The 23,241-nt window shown below is 44.7% G+C and overlaps 1 protein-coding gene across 2 annotated transcripts in view; it reads left to right on the top strand.

The window, feature by feature from the left end:
- The window catches only part of EZH1 (enhancer of zeste 1 polycomb repressive complex 2 subunit), a 47,858-nt gene that overhangs the window by 7,693 nt on the left and 16,924 nt on the right, over positions 1-23,241 (top strand). For both annotated transcript variants that reach the window (XM_049779094.1, XM_049779095.1), the window contains exons 2-10: positions 5,522-5,580; positions 8,517-8,644; positions 9,206-9,334; positions 11,329-11,448; positions 14,655-14,775; positions 16,282-16,458; positions 20,199-20,301; positions 21,270-21,433; positions 21,780-21,871. In XM_049779094.1, coding sequence (XP_049635051.1) covers positions 8,528-8,644; positions 9,206-9,334; positions 11,329-11,448; positions 14,655-14,775; positions 16,282-16,458; positions 20,199-20,301; positions 21,270-21,433; positions 21,780-21,871 — 1,023 coding nt within the window. In that variant the 5' untranslated portion in view covers positions 5,522-5,580; positions 8,517-8,527. The remainder of the gene's footprint in view (positions 1-5,521; positions 5,581-8,516; positions 8,645-9,205; positions 9,335-11,328; positions 11,449-14,654; positions 14,776-16,281; positions 16,459-20,198; positions 20,302-21,269; positions 21,434-21,779; positions 21,872-23,241) is intronic.

The raw sequence follows: 23,241 nt of genomic DNA, 5'->3' as shown, positions 1-23,241 counted from the left end.
GGTGTGGCCCAAAAACCAAAAAAAAAAAAAGAAATCGCTCCTGGCAGGGGGGGGGGGGAGGGGGAACGGGGGACCATATGGGATGCCGGGATTTGAACCAATAACCTTCTGCATGAAAGGCAAACGTCTTACCTCCATGCTATCTCTCCGGCCCTGAGAATAATTTTTTTGTTTTGTTTTGGACCACACTCGGTGACTCTCATGGGTTACTCCTGGCTATGTGCTCAGAAATCACTCCTAGCTTGGGGGACCATATGGGAAGCCAGGGATTTGAAACGCGATTGGTCCTGGGTCAGTCACGTGAAAGGCAAGTGCCCTACTGTTGTGCCATTGCTCAGGCCCCAAAAGAATAATTTTAGATTCCCAAAAAAATTATCAAGTTGCCCAAGGTGATATTCCATATCACTAGGTTTCCCTAGTATTTATTAATGTCATATTAGTATATATGTTATAATTATTACATTTGATCAACTAATACTGACCCCCTGGGACTTAGATATCTTTTTCATAGTGTATCAAGAGTTTTGTTCGTTTTGAATTTGGTTATTTGTCATTTTAAATTGTAGAAGTTAGGAAAGCGGGGCCAAAGTGAAACCTGCCAGAAATAATTTCTGAGTGCAGAGCCAGGATTAATTCCTGAACATCTCTGGGAGTGGCCCAAAAACAAAAACAAAAATAGTTAGGAAAGGACCTGATTTTAAATTTCCTGGCCATAATAGTATATGTTTTACAATTTATCTTCATTATATCAGTGACCATAATAAAAAATACTTTAGTAACCCAGTAATCATTGAAATATAGATGCAGTTTCTCACATGCCAGTAACTAGAGAATATATGTCGTAGATAGAAAATATTTTTTTTCTTTGTTACACCCCCACCATCGTCCCCATCTAGAAAGGTAGGTTTTTGTTTGTTTGTTTTTGGGCCACATCCGGTGATGCTTAGGGGTTATTCCTGGCTATGCGCTCAGAGATTGCTCCTGCCTTGGGGGACCATATGGGATGCTGGGAGATTGAACTGCGGTCTGTCTCGGTCAGCTGCGTGCAAGGCAAACACCCTACCACTGTCTGTGCCACCGCTCTGGCCCCTAGAAAGTATTTTTTGTGCATTATTTCCCTTGCCCAAGCTGAATGAATATTATTCCCCCAAGTCATTTCTGATAAATGCTGAGTTTTTTGTTTATTTGCATTTCTTAAATCTTTGCAGTGATAGTAGTTGGTTAGTATCCAGATGCTCTGAGAGCCCATCCGTGGCTGTGTTTCAGGTATTTGTTTTTATCATACTTATCTGTTTGAAACAGTCTATCATGTCTTCCTCATATACTCTGTGGGACTGACCTGCCAAATAAACTTTTAATGACATCACAGGCCCATTAAAAAGCCGAGCAAGATAAAAAAAATTTTTTTTGTCATGTGAGATTCACAGATCACTTTAATTATGTAAAGAAGAAGTTGGTTAAAACTCAGTGCCATTCTTGTGTGTAGATACATCTGTATGCACTGCCCAAAGAGAGCACTTGGGTAAAATTTAAATGGATGCTGAGGGGCTGGAGAGAAAGGGTGCTTACCTTGTATGATGCTGACCCAGGTTTGATCCCCGGCGTCTCATCTGATCTCTGAGCCTTCCCAGGAGTGATTCCTTAGCGCAGATCCAGGAGTAATTTATGAGAATGGCTAGGTGTGATCCCCCCAAAAAATTAGGCTATGAATTGTCAACCTTTGTGTATTTACCGTTACTTCTTTTGACAAGGCTGTAAAAGATCATATTTCAGTTATGACTTTTTATTTATTTATTTATTTATTTATTTATTTATTTATTTATTTATTTATTTATTTATTTTTGGTTGTTGTTTTTCGGCCACACCTGTTTTGATGCTCAGGGGTTACTCCTGGCTAAGTGCTCAGAAATTGCCCCTGGCTTGGGGGGATCGAACCGAGGTCCTGATCCTTGGCTAGCGCTTGCAAGGCAGATACCTTACCTCTAGCGCCACCTCACCGGCCCCCAGTTATGACTTTTTAAAGAAAAATAGTTATATTGTTGTGACTGTATCTTTTTTTTATTTTTATTTTTATTTATTTTTTTGCTTTTTGGGCCACACCCGGTGGTGCTCAGGGGTTACTCCTGGCTATCTGCTCAGAAATAGCTCCTGGCAGGCACGGGGGACCATATGAGACACCGGGATTCGAACCAACCACCTTTGGTCCTGAATCGGCTGCTTGCAAGGCAAACGCTGCTGTGCTATCTCTCTGGGCCCATCTTTTTTTTTTTTTATTTAAACACCATGGTTACAAGGTTGTTCATACTACATTTATTTTTCCCTCAAAGATAAAGTTGTTCAAGATTGAGTTATAGTCATACAATGCACAACAACCTTCACCAGTGCACATTTCCTATGGGACTGTATCTTTTTCGTTGTTGTTGTTGTTGTTGGTTGGTTAGTTTTTGGGCTACACCCGGCGGCACTCAGGGGTTACTCTGGCTCTGCGCTCAGAAATCTTGACAGGCCTGGGGGACCAGATGGAATGCCGGGGATGGAATCTAGGCCTGTCCTGGGTTGGCTACCTGCAAGGCAAACTTTTGCCTTATTGCTGTGCTATCACTCTGGGACTGTATCTTTTTTTTTTTTTTTTTTTTTTGGTTTTTGGGCCACACCCGGTAACGCTCAGGGGTTACTCCTGGCTATGCGCTCAGAAGTTGCTCCTGGCTTGGGGGACCATATGGGACGCCGGGGGATCGAACCACGGTCCGTCCAAGGATAGCGCAGGCAAGGCAGGCACCTTACCTTTAGCGCCACCGCCCGGCCCGGGACTGTATCTTTTAAGAAATCACACACACACACACACACACACACAGGAATTGTGACTGTGAATTGTTATTTTCTCTTGTTTGTTTGTATTTGGGCCATAGCCAGCTATGCTCTGTGTTTATACTGCATCCAGGGATCACAACTGGTGGACCATACGGGATGCCAGGGGTTGAACCTGGGGTCGGCTAAGTGGAAGGCAAACAGCCTATCCCCCAGTGCTATCACTCAGACCCCAGATTATGTTATTTTCCATTACTTGATCGCCAGCCTTAAGTGGATGGAGCAACCTGACCTTAGCTTGATATTTTAGAAAGGAAAATGAGTTCCAACAGGAGCTGCGAGGTCAAATAGAGAACTCAAAGGACTCAAAGCTCATAGTTTGCATGTGAGCTCAGGTTTTGCTCCCCCCAAGCACTGCCAGGTGTGTGTCCCCACCCCACAAACATTTAAATTCAGGTAGTAGAGGGGTTACTGTTCAGACTATTTTAGATATTTTGGGAGGGGGGGTTGTGGAGCTTTGTGGTCCTAGGGACTGAATCTTGGGCCCCCACATGCAAACCATTTGCTCCAGATATCTTCCCAGCTCCAAGAAATAGAATAGCTGGAAGGATGCTTGTCTTATACACAAGCTGACCTGGGTTCAATCCCTAGCACTGCAAGGAGTGATCCCTAAAACAAAGCCAGGAGTAACATGAACATGGCTGAGTGTGCCCCAGAAACCAAAACCATAACTAAAACAAAAAACATTTTAGGAGGTTCCTATGTCTCAAAAACCAAGAAAATGCACTCCCCCTCTCCTTCTAGAACAGAGGGCGCTCTCCCCTCAGTGCCCCCTTCTTGACTATTGTTTTCTAAATATATTTTGGGGGGGCCACACCCTGTGACACTCAGGAGTTACTCCTGGCTATGCGCTTAGAAATCACTCCTGGCTTGGGGGGACCATATGGGACACCGGGGGATTGAACAGCGGTCCATCCTAGGCTGCCTTACCTGCTGTACTATCTCTCTAGCCCCCAAATAAAATATTAAACTATAAATAAAAAGTAGTGTTCCCCCTGGGAATAAAAAAAATGTAATTTTGTTGTTTTGGGAATATATATCCCTGGCAGTACTCTGGGCTTTCTGCTGGCTCTGTGCTCAGCAGACACTCCTGGCAGTGTTTAGGAGGACAATATATAGTACCAGAGATCAAATTGGGGTTGGCATCATGCATGATAAGCATAAGAAAGTAGAGCAGGGGCCGGGTGGTGGCGCTAAAGGTAAGGTGCCTGCCTTGCCTTGCCTGCGCTAGCCTTGGACGGACCGCAGTTCGATCCCCCGGTGTCCCATGTGGTCCCCCAAGCCAGGAGCAACTTCTGAGCGCATAGCCAGGAGTAACCCCTGAGCGTTGCCGGGTGTGGCCCAAAAACCAAAAACCAAAAAAAAAAAAAAAAGAAAGTAGAGCAATTTTGCTTTATTGCTTTGCACATGGCCTACTTGGGTTCAACCCCAGCATCTCATATAGTCTCCTGAGCCTACCAGGAGTACCTCTGAGCATTACTGGGTGTGGCCCAACCCCTCACCAATCTCCTTTCCAAGGAGATTTTCTATGAGTTGGAGGTCACACCAGTGGTACTTGAGGGACACTCTTTTGTTTTTTTTTTGGTTTTTTTTTTTTTTTGGTTTTTGGGCCACACCCGGCAGTGCTCAGGGGTTACTTCTGGCTGTCTGCTCAGAAGTAGCTCCTGGCAGGCACGGGGGACCATATGGGACACCAGGATTCGAACCAACCACCTTTGGTCCTGGATCGGCTGCTTGCAAGGCAAACGCCGCTGTGCTATCTCTCCGGGCCCGAGGGACACTCTTACGAGTGCTCAGAGGACCATGTAGTGCTTGGGATTGAACCTGGGGCCCCCCATGTGCATAGCATATACTCTAGGAGGTTTTAAGCTATTTTCCTAGTCCTCTTTTTTTTTTTTTTTTTTTTTAAATTTTACTTTATTTTGCTTTAGGCCCACACGTAGAGGTGCTTCAGGGGGATTGTAGTGCTGTACTTGGAAGTTGTTCCCAGTAGATCATGATCTAGGGAGCTAACTTGTGGCTAGAGGGGACAGAGCGATAGCATAGCTGCTGACTCTGGGTGTATCCCAACACCCCATATGATCCCCTAAGCAATTGCCAAGAGTGATCCCTCAGCACAGAGCCAGGAGTAAGTCCTAAGAAACCATGGGTATAACTACAAGTCAACCTCAAAGGGGGAAAAAAAGGGAAAAACCACACCTGTGGTTCTACTATACAAAGCATGTGCATGTGAAAGGTAAACTAAAAAAAACAAAACAACATAGACCCTTCTCAAGCGATACTGTGTATTTTTGAAACCCTATTGTAGAAATAATAGGGAGGGGCCAGAGTGATAGCACAGCAGGTAGGGCGTTTACCTTGCACGCAGCTGACCCAGTTTTGATTCTGGCATCCCACATGCTTCCCAAGCCTGCCAGGAGTAATTTCTGAGTGCAGAACCAGGAGTAACCCCTGAGCGCCACCGTTGGGTGTGGCCCCAAAACAAACAAAGAATAAGGCAGATGGAGATTTCCACTCACAACCTGGGGGTAGGAGGGGGACATCCCACTGCCGGATTCGGGAGCTAAGTATGCTTCACTGACTTCGTGAAATCAGTCTCTTTCCTTTCTGAATAGCTAAACATTATTTTTGTTGTTTTTGCCTTTGTGTTTAGCTCTTCCCATGAAGAACAGAAGGCATATCATAAAATCTGACACCGCTGCATTGCATGAGGTAAGTAGAGCGCATGCTAATAATGACTTCTTTCAAACTTTGAACTGAAGTTTAAATATAGAAAAAGTAGGGCCTGGAGAGATAGCACAGCGGTGTTTGCCTTGCAAGCAGCCGATCCAAGACCTAAGGTGGTTGGTTCGAATCCCGGTGTCCCATATGGTACCCCCCCCTACCTCCACCCCCCACTCCCCACCCCCCTCCCCCCTGTGCCTGCCAGGAGCTATTTCTGAGCAGACAGCCAGGAGTAACCCCTGAGCACCACCGGGTGTGGCCCAAAAACCAAAAAAAAAAAAAAAATAAGAAAAAGTGACTCTTGGGGCCAGATGAATGGCATAGCAGTAGAGTGTTTGCCTTGCATGCCCAGGACAGACCGCAGTTCCATCCCCTGGTGTCCTGTATAGTCCCCTGAGCCAGGAGAGATTTCTGAGTGCATAGCCAGGAGTAGCCCCTGAGTGTCACTGGGTGTGGCCCAAAATAAAAAAAAGTGACTTTCACTTCATCTATTTTCATGTGTCTTGGAAATGACACTTGTCATATTTGACTTTTATTTTCAGTCAGGCAGTAGGTGTAGAAATTGGGCACATAGGGTTTTGCAGCGTGGGTGGATCTCTCCATGAAGCTCTTCCACATTAACCTGATTCTTGCTGTACATTTCTTTTTTTTTTTTTTTTTTTTTTTTTTTTTGGTTTTTGGGCCACACCCTGTGATGCTCAGGGGTTACTCCTGGCTATGCGCTCAGAAGTTGCTCCTGGCTTCTTGGGGGACCATATGGGACGCCGGGGGATCGAACCGAGGTCCGTCCTAGGCTAGCGCAGGCAAGGCAGGCACCTTACCTCCAGCGCCACCGCCCGGCCCTGTACATTTCTTTTAAGGTGGCATTTTAGTAAACTCCCAACTGATCCAGGTTCCTAAGATCTCTGAGATCCCGGGTGAGCTCATAGGCTGAAGCACAGGCTTTGCATGTGGGAGATGGAGATTCAGTCTTGGCTCACATGGGCCCTGAAGAACCACCCAGAAACCAGCGTCAAGAACTGAGCCAGGGGCTGGAGAGATAGCACAGTAGTAGGGCGTTTGCCTAACATGCAGCCTACCTGGGACAGACCCAGGTTCAATCCCAGCATCCCATATAGTCCCCCAAGCCTGCCAGGAGCGATTTCTGAGTGCAGAGCCATGAGTAACCCATGAGCGCCATTGGGTGTAGCCCCAAAACAAACAACAACAAAACAAACAAACAAAGTCAGCCAGGAGTAGCCCCTGAACACCACTGTGTATGCCCCCCCCCAAGAAAAACAACAAAAAACAGGGTGGGAGAGTCAGTAAAACAGATACAGTGCTTTCCTTTTACTTTTTCCAGCTTCTTTCCTTGGCATATATGTGGTTCCCTAAGCCTACCAGGAGTGATTCCTTGTTTAGAGCCAGGAGTTGGCTCTGAGCACAGTCAAGTATGACCCAAAACAACAAAAAGAAAAAGAAAAAAAAAAAAAAGCAGAGGACAGAGACTAAGTCTTAGTAGTCAGATCCAAACATCTGATGTGAACTCTATTTAATGGAGGCATTGTTAAAGTAGAGTCATTTATTTATTTATTTTGGGCTACACATCGGGTTCTCAGCCTCACTCCTGGCACCACACTCAGAGATCACTGCAAGCCGGGCTCAGGGAAACATTTGGAGTGCTGAGGCTTGGACGAGCAAGGCAAGCACCCTATCTGCTATACTATTGCTCCAGCCCCATAGATTAGATTTTTGTTTTGTTTTGTTTTGTTTTGGCCACACCCAGAGGCTTTCACGAATTATCCTGGCTCTGTGCTCAGAAATTACTCTAGGCAGGGCCGGAGAGATAGCATGGAGTTAGGGCGTTTGCCTTGTGTGCAGAAGGACAGTGGTTTGAATCCCAGCATCCCATATAGTCTCCTAAGCCTGCCCACTCCTAAGCCTACCCATGAGCCAGGAGTAACCCCTGGGTACTGCTGGGTGTGATCCCAAAACCAAAAAAAAAAGAAAGAAATTACACCAGGCAGTCTCGGAGGATCATATGAGTTGCCAGGGATCAAATGCCTTACCTCAGGGGTCTCAAACTCGAGGCCCGAGGTTGTTTGCGGCCCTCCATACAACATTTTGTGGCCCGCAGCCGGCCTTCAAATATCGCAGTATTCGCGATTATTTGCTTACCGAATAATCACAATAAAAATCGCATTAGTAAGAAAAAAATTGCATTAAACATTCGCATACCCTGAGCAGTCCTGTTCGGGGTATCAAATGTTTAATGCAAGTTTTTGCGATTTTTTTCTTACTAATGTGATTTTTTATTGCGAATATTCGGTAAGTGAAATCCCTTATGCGGCCCTGCCTCACCCCGACTTTGCCTCCTGCGGCCCCCAGGTAAATTGAGTTTGAGACCCCTGCCTTACCTGCTGTACTATCATTCTGGTCCAGATTAGTTTTTTGTTCGTTTGTTTTTTGCTTTTGAGTCACAGCTGGCAGTGCTCAGGGCTTACTCCTAGGTCTACGCTCCTGACAGGCTTGGTGACCATATGGGATGCCAGTATTTGAACCACTGTCCTACATGCAAGGCAAATGCCCTACCTCCATACTATCTCTCCGGCCCAGATTAGGGTTTTTTTAAAACTTAACTTTTTTTTTTTTTTTTGTGGTTTTTGGGTCACACCCAGCAGTGCTCAGGGGTTATTCCTGGCTCCAGACTCAGAAATTGCTCCTGGCAGGCACGGGGGACCATATGGGGCACCGGGATTCGAACCGATGACCTCCTGCATGAAAGGCAAACGCCTTACCTCCATGCTATCTCTCTGGCCCCAAAACTTAACATTTTTATACAAATCTAGTGGGACTTAAATTATCATCAGCCATGTTTATTTACATTTTAGAAATATTTTATTTCTAGACAATGAAATGCTATTTCTCATCTCTGACTCTCTTAGATTACAGCAAAATGGATATATCAAATCCCCCAACTTCCAAATGTATCACTTACTGGAAAAGAAAGGTTAAGTCTGAATATATGCGACTTCGTCAACTCAAACGACTCCAGGCAAACATGGGTGCCAAGGTAAAAACAACAAAACCTATGTGAAAGGGCATAGATTTTACTAAATGGAGCCAGTGTGGACTTGGACCACACCTGACTTTGTACTTGGAGGCCCCTCCCAGTGATGCTCGAGGGAACTCGGCAGTAGTGGGGACCAGACTTGGGTGGGCTACGTATAAGGCAAGGGCCTCAACCCCCATACTATATCTCCATCCCTGAGTTGATGGTTGCTGTCAGGATCATCCTTTGGTGCTGGAGGGATGCTGCTTTGTATTGCCAAGGTGGAACCAAAGGCCTCAAAGTACTAGCCATGAGCTTGACCCTTAAGCCACACAAGAGCCCCTCAATTTTTTTTTTCTTTTTGTTTTTGGAGCACACCCAACAGTGCTCGGGGATACTCCTGGCTCTGTGCTCAGGAGTTACTCCCATCGGTGCTTTGGGGACGAGGCAGTGCCAGGAATTGAACGTGGGCATCCAGTGTACAAAGCATGTACTCCAGCTCATTGAAATTGCTCTCTCTCACCCCTGAATATTTTTATTTCCTTTTTTGAAATCTTAACATTTTTTCCCTTAATTTATTAGGCTTTATATGTAGCAAATTTTGCTAAGGTTCAAGAAAAAACTCAGATCCTCAATGAGGAATGGAAGAAGCTCCGTGTCCAGCCCGTCCAGCTGATGAAGCCTGTGAGTGGACATCCTTTTCTCAAAAAGGTACTTCCAGGTGTTTGTTTACACTCAAATCTCTCTCCTCCTTGGCTGCAAGCTTTTGTGTTCTCTGTTTCTGCTACTTATTAGAAAATAAATGAGGATAGTAGATACAGCTAATAGAGCCCTAACTTTGAAAAATTAGGATGGTAAATCTGTAGCTTCAAGATAACCTTTTCCACCTAATGTTCTCCTCAGTAAATGAGTATAACTGAGTTTATCATAGAAAAACAAGACATTTACTGTCTCTCCTGGGCTCAGTGATGAAGCTCCACAACAGCCTTTTCTTGTTTGGCTCCTCAGTTACTTTGATAATGGGAAAGGAATGCCCTGGATAACGGACAAGAGTATATGGATCAAAGGAATAGCTCTTGAGGCCAGGAAGATGACTCAAAGACAGGAGTGCATGCACCAGGGCTCTGGGGCAAGCGTTCAAATCTTGACACTGCATAGTCCTGTTTCCCTATATACATGCCCATCCACACTGCTTTCCCCCTCACAAAAAAAGACTATTCTAGAGCTGGAGTGATATAGTAATACAGGGAAGGCACATGCCTTACACCTGACTAGCCTGCGTTCGATCCCAGCACCCCATATAGTCCTCTGAGGACTGCCAGGAGTTATCTGAGTACAGAACCAGGAGTAAATGCTGAATACTGATGAGTATGACTCAAAAAATAATAACACACACACCCCAAAAAAAGACATATTTTATCGAACCGTTAAAAAGTTAAAAAGCAGGCCCGGAGAGATAGCACAGCGGCGTTTGCCTTGCAAGCAGCCGATCCAGGACCAAAGGTGGTTGGTTCGAATCCCGGTTGTCCCATATGGTCCCCCGTGCCTGCCAGGAGCTATTTCTGAGCAGACAGCCAGGAGTAACCCCTGAGCACCGCCGGGTGTGACCCCAAGAAAACAAAAAAAGTTAAAAAGCAGGGGGCCGAAGAGATAGCACAGTGGTAGGGTGTTTGCCTTGCACTCAGCTGATCCAGGACAGATGGTGGTTTGAATCCCAGCATCCCATATGGTCCTCTGTGCCTACAGGAGCGATTTTTGAGCACAGTGCCAGTAGTAATCCCTGAGCACTGCCGGGTATGACCCAAAACCAAAACAAAACAAAAAAGTTAAAAAGCAGGGGCTGGAGTATTAGCCCAGTGGTAGGGCGTTTGCCTTGCATGTGGCTGACCCAGAGCAGACGGTGGTTTGAATCCCCGTATTCCTTATGGTCCCCCATGCCTGCCAGGAGTGATTTCTGAGTGCTGAGCCAGGAGTAACCCCCAAGCGCTGCCAGTTGTGACCCAAAAACCAAAAAAAAAACAAAAAAAAACCAAAAAACTAAGATGAGGCCAGAGAGATAGTACAGTAGATAGGGCAATTGCCTTGCACATGCCCAACCTGGATTCTATCTCTGGTACCTGATATGGTCCTGTGAGCCCTATCCTTGGCTTCTTCATTTGTAGAATTAGAAAGCTGGGCTGAGGTGATAGTGCAGCATGTAGGGCATTTGCCTTGCATGCGGCTGACCCAGGTTTGATTCCTGGCATCTCATATGGTCCCCAAACCACCACTAAGAGTAATTCCTGAGCACAGAACCAGAAGTAACTTTTTTTGGTTTTGTTTGTTTTTTTTTGGGTCACACCTGGCAGCACACAAGTGTTACTCCTGGCTCTATGCTCAGAAATCGCCCCTGGCAGGGACAGGGGACCATATAGGATGCTGGAATTTGAACCACTGTCCTTCTGCATGAAAGGCAAACGCCTTACCTCCATGTTATCTCTCTGGCCCCCAGAAGTAACATTTGAGCATTGCCAGGTGTGGCCCCAAACCAAAAAACCAAATAAAGAATTGGAAAGCTGTTTGGATCAAGTTTTGTTTCATTTTGGCACCCTACCTACTGTACTATTGCTCCAGCCCCTGTTTGAATCAATTTAGAAGGAAATTAAATTTCTCTCTTGGATTGTATGCTTGCCTTCCCTTCTCCATGTCATTGTTTATATTTTCAGTGTACCATAGAGAGCATATTCCCAGGCTTTGCAAGTCAACATATGTTAATGAGGTCTCTGAATACAGTCGCCTTGGTTCCCATCATGTATTCCTGGTCCCCTCTCCAGCAGAACTTCATGGTATGTATTGAAAATATAATGGGATTGTTTAAACTATTTGCTTTGGTGGTTGGGCATTAGCTTAAAGGCTGGAACATGTGCTTTGTATGTGGGAGGTCCCCAGTATATGTGGTCTCCTGGGTTCCTGGGAGGAACCTCTGAGCACCAAGGCAGGAGTAGCATCATTAGGTGTATCCCTACCAACAAACGCCGGAAAGAGGGGCTAGAGAGATTCTACAGTGCTTGCCTTGCATGTGGTCGACCTGTGTTTAATTCTGGCATCCCATATTGTCCCCTGAGTACCACCAGGAATGATCCCTGAACTCAGAGTCAGGAATAAGCCCGAGCATTGCAGAAACAAAGAACGACAAAGCAAAACCGAAAAAATGATAGTACAAATGTTAAAGCACATGCCTTGCCAAGTGGCTGACCCCAGTTTGATCCCTGGGACCACAAGTCACCAGAGAGTTGCTGGCTGTACCCCAGCATTATTGGGCCAGGACCCCTAATGCCATTGGGGTGGTGATCTCTGGCAGCACAGGACAGCACTGCAACCGCTGGGCCCTTACATGATTAGCCAAGAACTTCTAGGAGGGGCCCTTGGGCTGACTGAGCTCCACTTGGGAGATTCTATTGCCACCACCCCCTTCCCAAATAGTACTAGTAAAATAAGAATAAGCTGATTTTAAGCTGGCACTCCTTTTAAGGTTATATGTGGTCAGTTACAACACATAGATATGTAGCGGCAGAGTTTTTATGCAGTTTACTCTAAAATATGATACATTGAAAATTATTCCTGCTTGTTAAATTTTTGTGCCCCCTAGAGTGTACTTTCTGAATTGATGCTACATCTTTTTTTTGCATGAATGAAACTGGGCAGAACTCCAGTTTTACTTTACTGCCTTGGCTCAGTTTTGTAATTGTCTTCAGTTAAATACAGTCCAAATAGGACATTTGCCAGTTAAGGAGTTTGACAACTCCCTGCTGACAGAACATTTCTTCCTTTCCTTTCCTCTACTCTCCCTTCCCATCTCCTCCCATTCCCTTCCCTTCCCTCCTTTTTTCCTCCCCTCTTCTTTGTTATTGTTTTCTTGGGCCACATCTGGTGATGCTCAGGGGTTACTCCTGGCTCTGTGCTCAGAAATCGCTCCTGGCTTGGGGACTATATGGAACACCAGGGGATCAAACCGAGGTCTATCCTAGGTTAGCTCATGCAAGGCAAATGCCCTACCGCTTGCGCCACCGCTCTGGCCCTTCTTTGTTATTATTATGATCAGCAAAGGCTACAGACACATGGTAGTGGTACTCACACACTTTCCAGTTGTGCTGTGGTTGCAGTGCCCTGGAGATCACACATTTCTATGTGGCTCTAAAGATCATGCCAACGCTGTTGGCATCCCATTCAGTAATGTGGATGGTGCTGGGGATTAAACTGACAGTCTCACCAGCCTCAGGCTTGCAAGACTTGTACTTTTTTTTTTTTTTTTCGTTGCCACACCTGGTGGTTCTCAGAGATTACTCCTGCCTTTGCACTCACTCCTGCCAGGGTGGAGGGGATCATATGGGATGCTGGGGATCGAACCCAGGTTGGCCATGTGCAAGGCAAATACCCTAGCCTTACCTGCTATGCTATCGCTCTGGCTCCAGAGTTTGTACTTTTGCCACTGACTGTCCCCAGCCCAAAGCTAGATTTGATCCTCAGCATGCTATATGGGTCATTGAGCCTGCCAGGAATAAGCCTTGAGCACTGCTGGGTATGATCGAAACCCCCTTTTCAAAAAAAGTAGTGTGAGAAATACATGTGTTGTCTAATTCTTTGGTGGGAATATCATTGTTCACTTCAAGCTAAAGATTTGAGAGTTAATAACCTCATGAGAGGGGCTGGAGAGAGAGCACAGCAGTAGGGCATTTGCCTTGCATGCGGCCGACCCGGGAGGGACCTGGTTTGATTCCTGCCATCCCATATGGCCCCCCAGCCTACTGGGGCAATTTCTGAGTGCACGTCCATGAGTGACTCCTGAGCACCGCTGGGTGTGACCCAGAAACCAATCAATTAATAAATTTTAAAAAAAGAATAACCTCAATAATAACCAAGATGCCCTTCAACAAATGAATGGCTAAAGAAACTGTGGTACATATACATAATGGAATATAATGCAGCCGTCAGGAGAGATGAAGTCATGAAATTTTCCTATACGTGGATGTACATGGAATCTATCTATTACGTTGAGTGAAATAAGTCAGAGGGCGAGTGATAGACATAAAAAACTCTCACTCATCTATGGGTTTTAAGAAAAATTAGCGCCCGGAGAGATAGCACAGCGGCGTTTGCCTTGCAAGCAGCCGATCCAGGACCAAAGGTGATTGGTTCAAATCCCGGTGTCCCATATGGTCCCCTGTGCCTGCCAGGAGCTATTTCTGAGCAGACAGCCAGGAGTAACCCCTGAGCATCGCCGGGTGTGGCCCAAAAACCAAAAAAAAAAAAAGAATAATTAAAGTCATTTTTGTAATAAGGCCTAGAGACAATAGAGTTAAGGCTGGAAGGGCCTGAACTGCTCCCAATTTGAAGCTCACCACAAAGAGTGGTGAATGCTGGTAGGGAAATAACTATACTAACAATTAGCATGACAGTGTTAAAGAATGAGAGAAGTGGCCAACCCAGGTTCAAGATCCAACATCCCATATGGTCCACCAAGAAATGCCAGGAATGTTACTGAATGCAGAGCCATGAGTAACTCACGAGCATTGCTGCGTGTGGCCCAAAAAGCACCCCACCCTCAAATAATGCAGTAAAATCTGTGGCTGAACTTACTTTTAGGAGATTCAAGCAGAAAAATGACTTAATAAAATTTCATTAAATTGGAAAGAAAAGGACCAGGGATGTGACTCAGTGGTGCAGCACATATCTCACTCGTACCATGCTTCAGTCTCTGGTATGAAAAGATCAAAGAGGGCCGGGTGGTGGCGCTGGAGGTAAGGTGCCTGCCTTACCTGCGCTAGCCTAGGAGACGGACCGCGGTTCGATCCCCCGGCGTCCCATATGGTCCCCCAAGCCAGGAGCGACTTCTGAGCGCATAGCCAGGAGTAACCCCTGAGCGTTACCGGGTGTGGCCCAAAAACCAAAAAAAAAAAAAAAAAAAAAAAAGAAAAGATCAAAGAAACATAAGGCAGGAAAGAGGAAGTGCCTACTGTTTTCATGGGATGAATCACATCTGGTTTTATTGCAGGTAGAAGATGAGACAGTTTTGTGTAACATTCCCTACATGGGAGATGAGGTGAAAGAAGAAGATGAGACTTTCATTGAGGAGCTGATAAATAACTATGATGGAAAGGTCCATGGTGAAGAAGGTAGTGGTGCTGGGATCTGTGGGATAAAACTCTCTGTTCTTTGGTACATCATTTTCTTGCTTTCACCTGTTCCCTCATCATGTACACTGAAGGATGTCTTGGTATTCTCCTAGGTAAGACTAAAAATTGTATAGTAAACACTGTCCAGTTTGGCGTTAAGGCACTTGTCTCACATGTGGCCAACTCAAGTTTGATCCCCAGCATCCCATATGGTCCCAGTGCAATGCCAGAATTGATTCCTGAGTGCAGAACCAGGAGTAAGCCTTGAGGACTGCTGGGTGTGGCCCCAAAACAAACAAAACATTCAGCCAAGTTTTGGAACTGGAGAGAATATTTGGTATATACACAAATAAGTTTAATCCTTACAATTTTCCATAAATCTATCCAAGATCATTGTGTTCTTTGTTTCCCTTCTCTAAGAATGGCAAAGAACATAACCTCTTTGATCCAGATCATCTATCCCTTTTGGTCTCCCAGAAGTTGGTTTTATTGTCCTGGCTTTTCTAAAGCAAGTCATTTAGATTAAGTTGTGTTCTAGAAAAGGTTTTCAGTGCATAAAAAAGGGGGAGATCTTCACTCACATAAACCAGTTCTTTGACAAGTGACTCTTGCCATAGAATTGAAATTCATGATTTACCCACAGCGCCCCCTAGTGTTCAAAGACTTTTTCTTAAATTCTATAAACCCATGTATTGAAGAAAAATTAAAATCTACCTTTTATTACATAAAGAAATCACTGCTGATCAAGGGCATCTTCATTTTATTGCCATTTACTTATCCCACTTACGTTGTTTTTACAGTTTTGTGAGGTTTGGGATCATAAATACAGGTTGACTTATGTTTTTTTTGTTTTTTTTTTTTTTTTTTGGTTTTTCGGGCCATACCCGTTTGATGCTCAGGGGTTACTCCTGGCTAAGGACTCAGAAATTGCCCCTGGCTTGGGGGGACCATATGGGACGCCAGGGATCGAACCGTGGTCCTTCCTTGGCTAGCGCTTGCAAGGCAGACACCTTACCTCTAGTGCCACCTTGCTGGTCCCTTGACTTGTCATTTAAGGAAGTGAAGAACTTCCTTAAGAACAAAGAACAGGGGCCAGAGAGATAGCACAGCAGTGTTTGCCTTGCAAGCAGTCCACCCCCGGACCTAAGGTGGTTGGTTCGAATCCTGGCATCCCATATGGTCCCCTGTGCCTGCCAGGAGCTATTTCTGAGCAGATAGTCAGGAGTAACCCCTGAGCACTGCCGGGTGTGGCCCAAAAACCAAAAAGAAAAAAAAAAAAAAAGAACAAAGAACAAAACCTATAAATGGATTTCTTGCTCCAGCTAGCTGAGCTGTTGTAGTTAGCAGAACTAATCAAATTATTGTAATTCACTGATTGCCTGTCCTTATTAAAGTGTCTAGATATTGCTCATTCTGGGCTTTAGGAGTGAACATAAGAAATCCTTCCTAGAAGAACTACGGAGTATAAAACAACCACCATTCATCTCTCCAACCCTTATGCTTCAGAAATGATCCCTGGATCTGTCCTGATTAGTGATGCTGTTTTCCTGGAGTTGGTAGATGCCCTGAATCAATACTCGGATGAGGAAGAAGAAGGGCATAATGACACCTCAGATGGAAAGCAAGAAGACAGCAAGGAAGACCTGCCAATAACAAGAAAAAGAAAGCGACATGCGATGGAAGGTAAATAGCACAACGACAGGGAGGGAAGAAGGAAACTCAAAAAAGCTTCTTGCTGATTAAAAGCAGTTGATGCTTCATACTGGTTCACTTAGAAGGAAAACCATGATTATTGACTGCTTGAGGGAGCTATGACCTAGTTGAGGAAGAAAGAGGAACTTGGGCCGGAATGATGGTCTAGTGTGTGGGATTTCTGCCATCATGTATGGTCCCCTATGCCTGCCAGGAATAATTTCTGAGTGCAGAGCCAGGAGTAACCCCCTGAGCATTGCAGGGTATGGCCCAGAAACAAACAAAAAAACGGAGGAAATTCGTTCCCGGGTTTCAGCGCGCAGGCGCACACACACACACACACACACACACACACACACACACACACACACACACACGAGGAATTTCTATAGAAAATACCTGTAGTTCCTTTTATTTTTCTGTAGTTCCTTTCTTTTTTTTTTTTTTGGTTTTTGGGCCACACCCGGCGGTGCTCAGAGGTTTCTCCTGGCTGTCTGCTCAGAAATAGCTCCTGGCAGGCACGGGGGACCATATGGGACACCGGGATTTGAACCAACCACCTTTGGTCCTGGATCGGCTGCTTGCAAGGCAAACGCCGCTGTGCTATCTCTCCGGGCCCTGTAGTTCCTTTCTGATGTGAAAGTAATATGTTGAGGCCAGAGAGAGTTTAATAAGCTGAGTGTAGGCCTTTCATGCAGGAGGCCCTTGTTTGAAACCATTACGTGGTTTCCCAAACACCACCAGGAGTGACCACCGAGCTAAGAGCAGGGAGTAGTAGCTTTTGTGCACTGTTGGGTGTGACCCCTCAACAGTGTGTTTTTGGAGACAAATGTAATGTTTAAGCCAAAGAAAGTATAGGGACTCAGGTGCTTGTCTTTGGAGGGACACAGGATAATGGTGTAGGGAAGCAGACACTCTGATGGAGGATGTGGTGCTAAAATGTTCTATGAATGGAACTACCATGCATAGTATAGAAAAGAACAGTGCCTAAAATAAAGTTTAAAAAATAACAATACTGGGGGCCAGAGAGATAGCATGGAGGTAGGACATTTGCCTTGCATGCAGAAGGATGGTGGTTCGAATCCCGGCATTCCATATGGTCCCCTGAGCCTGCCAGGAGTGATTTCTGAGCATAGAGCCAGGAGTAAGCCCTGAGTGCTGCCAGGTGTGACCCAAAAACAAACAAACAAAAACAATAAATAAAACACTTGCTTTGAAGGTCACCAAATAACAAGAAAAAAATAAATAAATAAAGCACTTGCCACCCACCGTGGTTCAATCTACAATTCATAGCACTGCATGGTCTCCTCAACACCTCTGGAAATGACCTTGAGCATAGAGTTTAGTCTAGCCTCTAACCTCACGATTGTGATCCCAAACATCTCCTCTCCCAACACTCAAAGTAATGCTTGAGAATTATAAACTGTTAGAAACAAGAAATTGAAATTACTCTGTGGAACCAGAGAGACAATAAAGATGCTTTCCTCACAGATGGTCAACCCCAGTTTGATCCTTGGAACTGCATGGTTCCCTGAGCCCTCCCAGAAGAAATGCTCACATTGCTGAAAGTAACTTCACTAGTTACTAGTGAAGATACTAGATACAACTAGTATCACTAGTTGTGATTCAATGAACCCCCCCCCCAAATTATTCTACAATCCTGCTAGCTAGGAGTAATCACTATTACTATTTCCTTCTAGACCTCAATATGTGAGTATATTTTCATATATACCTAATGGTAAAATGTTACAATCATATCTCAGTTTTTTATGTAAATCAACTTTACAATATATGACATTGGAATCAAACCATATATGTATATGTGTTGATATACAAATATACTTATATTTCTTCCAATTTTATATCATGAACAAGTTTTATGTTGTTAATATGAAATTAATTTTGTATTTATATTCTGAATTTTGGTATTTTGGTTTTTGTTTTGTTTTGGGGCCATACCTAGTGGCATTCAAGTTACTCCTGGCTCTGCAGAAATCGCGCCTGGCAAGCTCGAGAGACCGTATGGGATGCCGGGAATTGAACCAGGTTCGTCCTGGTTTGCCGCATGCAAGGCAAATGCTCTACCGCCATGCTGTCTCTCCAGCCCTGTTTTATTTATTTTTTATTGATTTTTGGGTCACACCCCATGATATTCAGGTTACTTTTGCCTCTGCACTCAGAAATTACTCCTGTCAGGCTCAAGGGATTCTATGGATTCTATGGGATGTTGCGTTTCAAACCCAGGTTGGCCACATGCAAGGCAAATACTGTACCCACTGTGCTATTGCCCTGAATCCTTTTTTTTTTTTTTTTTTCTTCTTTTGGTTTTTGGTGTTTGGGTCACACCCGGCAGTGCTCAGGGGTTACTCCTGGCTCTGCTCAGAAGTCACTCCTGGCAGGATCGGGGGACCATAGGGGATGCCAAATTCGAACCGGGGTCCATCCTGTATTGGGTGCATGCAAGGCAAATGCCTTACCACTGTACTATTGCTCTGGCCCCCTCTTTTTTTTTTTGGTTCTTGGGTCACAACCTTCAGCACTCAGGGGTTCCTCCTGGCTCTATGCTCAGAAATCGCTCCTGGCAGGCTCAGAGGACCATATGGGATGCCGGGATTCGAACCACCGACCTTCTGCATGCAAGGCAAATGCCTTATCTCCATCTATCTCTCCGGACCTCTTTTTTTTTTTTTAAAGTAAAGTAAAGTAAAGTAAAATAATTTTATTTTGAGAAATTTGTTTAGATCAGTATGAGGAAAGAGAAAGAGAAAGATATACATGTTTGAAAGAGACTTGGTCTTCTCTAGAGGGGACAAGGCAAGAGTACAAATCTCAGGTAGAGAAGTAATCAATTCTTTTTGCATGTACTCTTTTATTTAATTACACTTATTTATTGAGGGATGTAGTGATGTATCTCCCTCTCTCTCTGTTTTTGATTTTGGACCATGTCTGACTATGCCAGGTTACTTCTGATTCTTCTCACAGGATCATTCCTGGCAGGGTCCAGGAGACCATATAAGGTACTGGGGAGACTATATGTGATACTGGGGATCAAACCCAGGTTGGTCTCAAGGCAGATACCCTACCTGCTAAACTCACCCCAGCCTATAGTACCTTATCTTTTTCATCAGCATCAACATCATTCTTCTATATTCCTCTATGAAAACACCTGTTCTATGGAATGTTGGTTTTATTATGAATTTGATTTATAAATGACTGATTTTTTTTTTTAAGTTTACTATAACCTGGGGCTGGAGCGGTAGTGCAGGCAGTAGGGCATTTGCCATGCACTAGCTAATCTAGGAAGGCCGTGGTTTGATCCCTCTGCATCCTATATGGTTACCCAAACCAGGGGTGATTTCTGAGTGCATAGCCAGGAGTAAACCCTGAGCATCACCAGGTGTGGCCCAAAAACCAAAAAAAAAAAAAAAAAAAAAAAAAAAAAAAGTTTACTATAACTTAATAGATGAATTCAGACTAGTCTGTTTCCCTAATAGTCTCTGGTTGGGTTAGGAAAACATGTGGCCAATCTGGGTTCAATTTCCAGCATCCTATCTGCTCCTCCAAGTACCACCAAGTGTAATTCCTGAGTGCAGAGCCAGGAATAACCTCTGAGCATCACTGGATGTAGCCTCCCAAAAAAAGGTTGTGGAAAGAGGAGAAAGAGTTAGATAACTTCGTCTGCCTGCTCTGAATGAGAACACTCAGGAGCAATTTTGTCATTTCCAACTCAGGCAACAAAAAGAGTTCCAAAAAACAGTTCCCAAATGACATGATCTTCAGTGCAATTGCCTCGATGTTCCCTGAGAATGGAGTCCCAGATGACATGAAGGAGAGGTAAGGAACTCTTCTTGGTCATTGAGGATACTTAGAGGCTTATTCATCCCTGTTTTCAGTAAAGAAAAGACCTTGTTTACACTAAGTCCGTTTTGGTCGCTTGTACTTCTGGTTATTTCTTACTTAGCTGCTTATATCTAAATGCCCATTGCCAGAGTAAGGGTCGTTATATGCTGGCCTTTCCAGAAAAACAAAATAAAAACACATTTTCCCTTTGCTGACTGTACCTTGGTGACCATCAGCTCTTAGTCATATGTGTGTGTGTGTGTCAGGTGTGTTTGTGTGTGTCGGGTGTGGGGTGTGTGTGTGTGTGTGTGTGTGTGTGTGTATCCTTCAGCCAGAGTAAGGGTCGTTATATGCTGGCCTTTCCACAAAAACAAAATAAAAACACATCTTCCCTTTGCTGACTATACCTTGATGACAATCAGCTCTTAGTCAGTGTGTGTATGTGTGTGTGTGTGTGTGTTAGTTCGAGAGAGAGAGAGAGAGAGAGAATGAGAGAGAGAGAGAGAGAGAGAGAGAGAGAGAGAGAGAGAGAGAGAGAGAGAGAGAGAGAGAGAATATGAGAATTCCCCATGGAGAATTCTAAACTTTCTTTTCTGACTTTCTGACCCAGGTACCGAGACCATCAGCTCTTAGTTAGTGTGTATATATGTGTGTGTGTGTGTGTGTGTGTGTTAGTTCGTGAGTGAGAGAGAGAGACAGAGAGAGACAGAGAGAGAGAGAGAGGAGAGAGAGAAGAGGAGGAGGATAGGAGAGAGAGAGAATGAGAATTCCCCATGGAGAATTCTAAACTTTCTTTTCTGACCCAGGTACCGAGACCATCAGCTCTTAGTCAGTGTGTGTATGTGTGTGTGTGTGTGTGTGTGTGTGTGTGTGTGTTAGTTCGTGAGAGAGAGAGACAGAGAGAGACAGAGAGAGAGAGAGAATTCCCCATGGAGAATTCTAATCTTTCTTTTCTGACCCAGGTACCGAGAGCTCACTGAGATGTCAGATCCCAATGCACTTCCACCTCAGTGCACGCCCAACATCGATGGCCCCAACGCCAAGTCTGTGCAGCGGGAGCAGTCTCTGCACTCCTTCCACACGCTCTTTTGCCGGCGCTGCTTCAAATACGATTGCTTCCTTCACCGTGAGTGGGGCTGCCCTGTCTGAGAGGCTCCCCAGTTTCCCATTACCGCCACTATCTCCTTTGTTGTTCCAATTTGTCACTGAGGGCTTCTGCCTACTGTCAGATGGTGTTTTTTTTACATCAGGCCGCTTTGCACGGGCAGGACTAAGCTTAGCAGCCTAATTGTCCCTTCATCTCCTGAGCTTGGAAAGAATTGTGTTGGTGTCCAAAACGATATCCTTTGGGGGTAGCTTGATACTATTTCTATCTAGATTATCCTGTAGCAACCCCCCTAATTCACTGTTGTTCCTCTCCATCCTGTCAAGTGGATGAGCCATTGGAAACAGAACAGTTTTGTGTTTTCCAGCTTTTCATGCCACCCCTAATGTATATAAACGCAGGAACAAAGAAATCAAGATTGAACCGGAACCCTGTGGCACAGACTGCTTCCTCTTGCTGGTATGTACATAAGCTCTTCTGCCATTGTCAATGTCAATTCAAGTTGGGCAGGATGCCGCCTGTGAATGTGACAGTAAAGGAGTAACCTATCAATGTGTTGGTGTATAGGACTAGAGAGATAGTACAGAAGGTCAGCTACTTGCCTTGCACACTCTGACCCCAGATTGATTCCCTGACACCCCTTATGGTGCCTCAGATCTCTACAGAAGTACCGTATTTGCCGGCGTATAAGATGACTGGACGTATAAGACGATCCCCTAATTTTGCAGTTAAAACATAGGTTTAGGCCTATATTCACTGTATCAGACAGAACGTTCCTGTGCTGCAACTGTATGTCCCACAGTGAGCCAATCACAACAAGCAAAGGTTCAGAGGTTAGACCGTCATAGACTTCCTCTCTGACTCTGGCCAACCTGAGCAGGCTTTTGACAGTGTAGATTCGGGTCCAGAACATTGTCTAATTTGCATGCATCAAAAGCCTGCTTGGATTGGCTGAGTTAGAAAGGCGGTCCGAGCAGCCTTGCAGTGATTGGTGCAGGATCAAGTTGGAAAATTTGTTTTGTGGCAATATTCAGACAATTTTTGTTTAGCGGCATATTGAAACATTTTTCAGGATATAATCCCGATTTTCGGTTGACTTTTTTCTTTTGTTTCAAAAGTCGTCTTATCCGCCGGAAAATACGGTAAATTTTTTTTTTTTAAATACGGTAAATTTTGAGCACCACCAGATGTGGCTCAAAAACAAAAAAGGGGCTTGAGTAATAGTATAGTCAGCAGTGATGGCTAACCTTTTTGAGCCTGAGAGCCCAAACTCCCGCACAAAACCAAAGAATTCCTCAAAAATGCCAGCACGTAATTAAACCTTAATAACAAGATTTTAGTATTTAAAAACTATGTTGTATGCACCGCATATCTTAATTGTGGACCATCCCGTGTGTCAGCTGCAAGGCCTTTGAGTGCCACTGCTGGCACATGTGCCATAGATTCGCCATCATGGCGTGGGTAGGGTGCCCTTGCTTTGCATATGGCCAACACTGTTTAAAATCCCAGCATCATATATGGTTCCCCTAAGCTCTGTCAGTAGTTATTCCCTGAGTGCAGAGTCAGGAGTTACTGACTGCTAGATCTGACCAAAAAAACAAAAACAGACAAAAGTGTTGACCTCTGTTATGAGGTTTGTCTTCCCAATAGACCATTTGTTCTCTGATGAGTAGACCTTTGACGATAGCATAGATTCTCATACATTCTTGTGGGAGGTTGAAAACTAGGAGAGACTAGGTCAGGTGGACTTGATAGAAACATAAATTTTGGGGGCCAGAGAGATAGCATGGAGGTAAAGCGTTTGCCTTGCATGCAGATGGTCGGTGGTT

This window comes from Suncus etruscus, chromosome 1 (genome assembly GCF_024139225.1).
Source record: "Suncus etruscus isolate mSunEtr1 chromosome 1, mSunEtr1.pri.cur, whole genome shotgun sequence".
In the NCBI taxonomy this organism is placed as follows: Eukaryota; Metazoa; Chordata; class Mammalia; order Eulipotyphla; family Soricidae; genus Suncus; species Suncus etruscus.
This window is presented reverse-complemented; position numbering and strand designations above follow the sequence as displayed.